This window comes from Danaus plexippus, chromosome 4 (assembly GCF_018135715.1).
Source record: "Danaus plexippus chromosome 4, MEX_DaPlex, whole genome shotgun sequence".
Lineage (NCBI taxonomy): Eukaryota > Metazoa > Arthropoda > Insecta > Lepidoptera > Nymphalidae > Danaus > Danaus plexippus.
This window is the reverse complement of record NC_083538.1, coordinates 9,114,452-9,121,399: the sequence shown is the minus strand read 5'-3', so window position 1 is coordinate 9,121,399 and position 6,948 is coordinate 9,114,452. Positions and strand designations below refer to the sequence as shown.

General features: G+C 42.2%; 2 protein-coding genes across 2 annotated transcripts; both read right to left on the bottom strand.

The window, feature by feature from the left end:
- Nucleotides 1–1,420: 1,420 nt before the first annotated feature.
- On the bottom strand, nt 1,421–2,989 carry LOC133319584 (ATP-dependent DNA helicase pif1-like). Its single transcript, XM_061524727.1, has one exon. The coding sequence runs from the start codon at nt 2,987–2,989 to the stop codon at nt 1,421–1,423; it is 1,569 nt and encodes a 522-aa protein (XP_061380711.1).
- Nucleotides 2,990–3,019: 30 nt separating this feature from the next.
- Nucleotides 3,020–6,113, bottom strand: LOC133319582 (uncharacterized). Its single transcript, XM_061524721.1, has 3 exons — nt 5,459–6,113; nt 3,913–5,280; nt 3,020–3,744 (listed from the first exon to the last, which is right to left on the bottom strand). The coding sequence occupies exons 1-3, from the start codon at nt 6,111–6,113 to the stop codon at nt 3,020–3,022; spliced, it is 2,748 nt and encodes a 915-aa protein (XP_061380705.1).
- Nucleotides 6,114–6,948: the final 835 nt, after the last annotated feature.

Genomic DNA, 6,948 nt, shown 5'->3' with positions numbered 1-6,948 from the left:
TATAGAAAATTATTTCTACATTAATAACTATTTAACTATTCATTTAAATAGTAAGGTCCGATCTCAATCCACGCAAATAGTTTACGATTTGTTTTCTACACCCAGAGATATCATTTGCAATTGATTCTTGTATAACGCACCACTGCAATCTTGCATTTTATTTAAGAGTACATTTACCAGTTGGTATTAAATTAAAATTCGGCGTGAACTTTTCCCATCGAAAATACGATTCAAACGTATGACCGCGGTTAGCACAAAAGGAACAGAACCTAGCTGTACTCGCAATAGATGTATTTCATCATGATTTTGAAGTCAAGTATGCTTTCGATTGAATAATAGCATCGGTTTTGTAGAGGCACTGCCGTGTGTTAACCAGACATGTTGCAAATATTACTGTGAAGTGTATGTCCATCTTCAATTTTAAATCAAGCAATAGTCTCAGTAGTTTGATATTAAAATCATGCAAGTTCTTATAGATCCAGTGAGTACATGTCTACTCAAGTCTTCCCAGGGCCTCCCTACGTCATCTCATGGTATTCTTAAGGATACAGCAAGGACCTGTAGTTAGATCAAGAGTAACACGTGATCAGTTCAGAGGTACGTTCTCCACATCTGTGGTGTAGACTTGTCTTCTCACGGCTCCACAAGGCATCCCTACGGAGTCTCATGGATCTCTTATGGATACATCAAGGACCCGTGGTTAGCTCAAGGGTAACACGTGATTAGCTCAGAGGTCACGCTCTCCAGATCGGTGGTGTATACTTGTCTTGTCACGGTACCACAAGGCTTCCTTACAGAATCTCATGGTTCTCTTGAGAATACATCATGGACACGAGGTTAGCTCAAAGGATAATAACAAATGTTAGCTATGGTCTCACGTAATGCCTCTTGTGTAGATGTTGCAACTAACCAATCGTCTGCACACTTTCTAGCTCGCTCCTTTAAAAGACTTTAATTCGAATGTCGTAGTTACTGATTTGGTACGTATTTACAGCCGTAAAGATGCGTTTGAATCAATCCCGAACACACACACTATCACCGGGATCAAAAGATGATAAAATTAATATGATCTTGTTAGTAATTTTAATCGTATCCCTTGTCTTTTCTAGTAGCAAACGTTCGGTCACGCTCTGCATTGTTGACATCATTTGCATGAAAGACTGAGGAGCGTTCTTCATTACGCAAGTTCTCCGGATGATTATTTTTTTGAGCTGGATCAGGATTTACAAATACACTAAGACCGGCAGTAACTGATCACAAGAGCGATCCCACTTCTAATATCGGATTTTATTATAAATTCACTAGCTTTTGCCCGCGACTTCGTTCGCGTGGACTTCAGGTTCGTCCCGTCTAGTCTAGTAATAAGTAAGAAATACGGTAACTAAGCACTGCAGAACCCTAATCATAGGCCTATAGGTAGCTACTGCAGTATGCTCCTATAAACTACATTTAACGATCTTTTTCCTTCAGCATAAACATGCAGATTCTTCGCTTTGGAAACACGTGAGCAAGCCACATAGAGCTGACCGTGAGAAAAACATGGCGTGCCCAAATGTAGGCCTGCTACCTTCAAGGTTTGACCCTGCGATTTGTTGATCGTCATTGAAAATGCGACTTTTAATGGGAACTGCAGGCGTTTAAAATTGAATGGCAAGTTGTTGGGTATGATTGGGATGCGCGGTATAAGAACATTGTCTCCCTTGGCTTCTCCAGTTAAAATTGTAGCCTTCACTATATGCCTTCCTAATTCGGTAACTCGCAACCGAGTACCGTTGCATAATCTTGGCGCATCCAGGTTACGCATTAACAAAACGGGTACACCTACCTTTAATTCCAACTTGTGTGATGGCACCCCGGACAACTCTAAAGAGTTTAGGAACTCTACGGGATAACTTGTAGTGTCATCGGATGACATAACTGTGTCAATGGAATTATACACTGATGTTTCGCTGTTTATTTCGGCCAAGATTTTTTTATTTATTTTCGCAACAATCTCATTTTTTGGTGCCAATATGGTTCTTTCACACAACCAATTTTCGTCAAGAATATTTTGTTGCAGATTCGGAAAAACTTGTTCAATAAGTTCGTTTTCTGTCTCCACAGCATGACAAAATTGCTGTGTGAAAAGAACCATACCTTCTTGGTCGGTGTTTAGGTGGCCTTCACCAATTTCTAGCAGTTTTTGAGCATATGCTCCTGATTCGACATCGCTGAATAACTGGACTCGCATGTTAGTGGTAAGATAAAGCTCTTCAACTTTAGACCACAGATATGAGGCTTTTAGACATGCGTTAATTTCATCTGCTGCAGTGCCTCTCTCGATAACAGGTAAAGTCTGTCTAAAATCCCCTGCCAATAACACTACCACACCACCCATCAACTTTCGATTGCTGTGAATATCTTGTAGACAGCGATCAAGCGCCTCAATGGCGCGTTTGTGTGACATAGTGCACTCGTCCCACACGATCAGCATACATTGTTGCAAGAGGGCGCCACGGGCACTGCTCTTACTGATGTTGCACGTTGGGGTTTCTTCGCTCGCCAGATTAAGAGGTAATTTAAAAACCGAATGTGCCGTTCGTCCACCGCTCAGCAATGTTGCAGCGATCCCAGAGGAAGCCACCGCTAATGCAACTTTACGGTCCTTACGAATTTTTGCTAGAAGCAAATTAAGCAAAAATGTTTTACCTGTACCGCCCGGGGCGTCAAGAAAGAAAAGGCCGCCTTTGTCAAGCTCAACTCGTTGTAATATTTTGTTATAAATATTTTTTTGTTCGGGTAGCAGGCGTGGTTCAGTTTCGCTGACCTGAGCGTCTAATAAAGCAATATCGTAGCTTAGCTCTTTGATCAAATCGGTCGACAACTCTCCTCGACGCTCTGGTGTAGGCATACCGAAGTCAGACAATTTCTTACCGGAAATCGTTATTATTTTGTCCTCTATATGTCTCACTGCTTCATTGAAACATAGATCATTGTTGACTTGATCCATCCTTTCAAATCTATGCAAGATATCCTCCGATTATGCAGATTTATACTTATCCCATAGTTGAAGAGGATTGGATAAACCGCAAGTGCATATCAATATTGCAAATAGTTCTCTTATTTGCGAAGGAGAGCGACACAGCACTGCCTCTTCTATTGTAGCATCCCAGTGGTTGTCATCTTCCAACAACCCCAACTTCTCACACGCTTGTCGAAAAGTTTCAAGTTCTTGGCCGTCAACTGTTTTTAGATCCAAAAAGCTAGTGGGGTCCTGTACTACATTCAGCAGCATTCGCAAACAGTAACATTCGAAGTTACTAACATGCACTGTGTAAATGCGCCCAAGAGCATCTCCTGCCTTCACACCTGGCCAGCCGTCGACAGGTGTGCCTTGTAAACGACGTTTCCATTCTTTCGACGACACGTTCCATGTATAGTAGCGGGGTACGTCAACATAAAGTAATGTTTTTGCAAATGCGTCATTTTGGCAAAGCAGGAAAAATGCAGTTAGTGTCGTCTTAGGTGGTGCGGCCATTCTCTCTCTAAAATTGTTTTCAGTGAAGTAAATCCGCTGACCATTAGGCAGATGAACCGCAAGGTGAGTGACTGTTGGGTGTCTTTCATGCAGAGGCAGACCCAAGATCCGCCACGCTGCTTCGTTACTACTAACATATCTACCGGCTCGATACGTTTGCACCTCATCTCTCGGGTCAATATTAACATTCCCTTGCTGTCGAATGTTAAAAATAGCCTGGTCGCTGCCTTTGTTTATATATTTACAAATATATTTTATCGCCTGTACCGTATTGCAGAACTCTACATTTATGTGACAGTTATAAATTTTAGACAGAAGAGGAGAATATGGGACAATCCAGCTATTGTCAACCAATACTTCCTATGTTCCACCTCGGGTTTTTAGAGTTATCGTACGGCCGCCATCTCCTGGTGTTCTACGCCTGTACAAAGGATAGCCTTTGTCGTTAGTTTGAGTATCTTTCAAAAGCGCCCTTGGATACTTTTTGGTGCATTTTCCTTCTTTCATGCATGGTGATGACGGATTTAGTGCACCACAGGGACCGTGAATCATATTTTTGGTTACAGTATCGTAGAGTTTTCGATGACTTTCTGGATTTGGTATCTCCGCACTTATGACTTCATCAATTTGATTGGGGCGTAATTTTTCCGTCAACCACAGCAGTAAGTGCACGTGAGGCAGAACTCTTTTTTGCCACTCGATCGAGTACATGAAACACTTCATATCTCCAAATATTTTACCTTTTGTAAGTAGAGCAACCAATTTTTGTACTTTTATTTTAAATAACCTGGCTGTTAAGTCATGTCTGTCTGTTGCATTTTGACCTGGAATGAGCTCTTTAGTAATTTCTGGCCAAGCGGGATTACATGTCATTGTAATAAACAGATCAGGCCTCCCGTAGTTACGCACGTATGTGAACGCATCCTGCGTGTACTCATGAAGATATCTCGGGCTATTTACAAATGACGATGGGAGTATTACCAATTGACCCAAATTGTTTGGATCTAAATCCGCATCATTCCTGACCGCGTCTTGTAAATGTATATAGTTTTCTGCTCGCAGTTTTGTTTGGTTTAAAGCAATAAACCTTAAGCGCTCACTCTCCACTTTGACATACATGTCCACCAAAAACTGAAGCAAGAGAAGCCTACATCGAAGCAATAAATTAAAATTGTTGCGACGTACCATCATATGATATGCATAAAAGTCTTTGCACGACACTTTTTTGTTCGGTATAGGCTGTTTTGTAACTGGGTTTGTCTGAGGAATATCAAAACTGTACCCCTCTTGTCCTTTCCAAAAAATTATCGGGTACTCGAGAGCATCATAAAATCTATGAGTGTCCGGAACTCTAGTAAGCCGGCCATCGTGCGCCTGAATAACAATGTCCCGAGACGCAGTTTGTTCAGTACTAACTACTACGGCAGCTATTTCGTTTGTGGTCGGGGCATTGAATCGTCTTTCGTGTTCACCACGTGGTACACGATCTGGGTGTATCACGACCTTGTAATTATCGCTAGTCACTCTATCTTTAGCCATTTTAAATTCATGCACTAAAACGTTGTGATCATGTAGAACTTTTTGTATCTTTTGAACTGTGTTTCTTTCCACACCTGGTACGTACTCAGAACGCCTATCAACTTGTGCTTCCTCATCACCCATGAAATAAACTTGCAAAAATTTTGGTTGCGTATTAGCAGCAGGAAGCAAAGAGCCAATTGTGTGGTATATTTGCCCTTGGATTGTAAAAGTCGGGCAAAATCCTGGCATCGACACAATGTTATCAGCTCTAAAAGATGTCATATGGAAGCATGTATTGTATTTTCTTGTTTTTTAAAAAACGGCGAGACTCATCTGTTTCATTTGAAAAAAGTTCTTTAAGAGGTTCAACAGGCTCGTCTATTGAAGGAAGAACTACTTTTCCTCCCGAACAACACATGCCTGCAGCTTCCTCTTTCCATTTAAGAGCACCGCAAAATCTGCATTCTTTATTCATCGCTTCTATTTTTATAAGCTTGTGGCTTTCGTAATCAAAAGTTTCATCGTACTCAAATGCAGCTTTATCGAATACTCCCCACGCGTTTCTTGTAAATATTAATCGTCGCTGTTGTGCCCTTTCAGCAACAGCGCGTCTGCGAGCTTCAGCAGCTTCAACAGTTTCAGTAGCTCTTTGGGACCCTATGTAAGTCGCTTGCTGAAGACGCCGAGCTTGAGACTGTTCGGGTGTCTCAGAAGCCCGTTGAGATGCCAGATATTCAGCGTTCTGTTGACGTCGAGCTTGAGACTGTTCGGGTGTCTCCGCAGCCCGTTGAGATGCTAGATACTCAGCATGCTGTCGACGTCGATCCTGGGACTGTTCGGGTGTCTCAGAAGCCCGTTGAGATGCCAGATATTCAGCGTTCTGTTGACGTCGAGCTTGAGACTGTTCGGGTGTCTCTGCAGCCCGTTGAGATGCTAGATACTCAGCATGCTGTCGACGTCTATCTTGGGACTGCTCTGGTGTCTCAGCAGCTCTTTGAGCTGCCTCACGCTCTGCTTGTTTAAGCCTTCGCAGTTCGGCTTGTGGAAACGTCTCGTTAAGTCTAGCTACTTTCATAGTTCGAGCTTTATTAGAGCTTTGGGAAAGATTAGACTTACGCTTTCGCGGCATAATTCTTAAGTACGTGTTGTTTCTATACTTCCAAAAAATACAGTACGGTAGTTATTGTTATGATTGTACTTTAATGCAATCCTTGCCTATTTAATTAACCTATCTATATAGTAATAGAATTATTAATGAAGTAATTCGTTATATAATTAACCTATTTATATAATTTGTTATAATTAACTGTAAGTAACCTATCTATAGGGTTTTCCAATAAGGGCGCTTGATCTTTGAAATGCAAAAAAAAATACATGTAGGAAAGATATTTGCGAAATTTTTTTTTATTTGGAAGGTCTATCGACCCCATTATGTATGGAATATGACATCATTCAAATGACCGCCACGGCTTCGGTTGGTGGCGCGCACACGAAAGGTCCAATTTTCGATGACTCTGGCGCACAAATCGGGCTGTATTTGATCGATGGCGTGGCGTATGTTGACTTTGAGGGCATCGGTGGTTTGCGGCTTGTTGGCATAGACCTGCGACTTAAGAAAACCCCACAAGAAAAAGTCCAGCGGGGTCAAATCGCACGATCTCGGTGGCCAGTTCACGTCGCCTCCGCGCGAGATGACCATGTCCAGAAATTGCTCGTGCAGAACTTCCATCGTAGCGTGTGCTGTGTGGCACGTAGCGCCGTCCTGTTGAAACCACATGTTGTCCAGATCCATATTCTCGATTTCAGGCCAAAAGAAGTTGGTTATCATCGACCGGTATCGCTCACCATTGACGGTGACGGCCACACCATTATCGTTTTCGAAAAAATACGGACCAATCACGCCTCCGGCC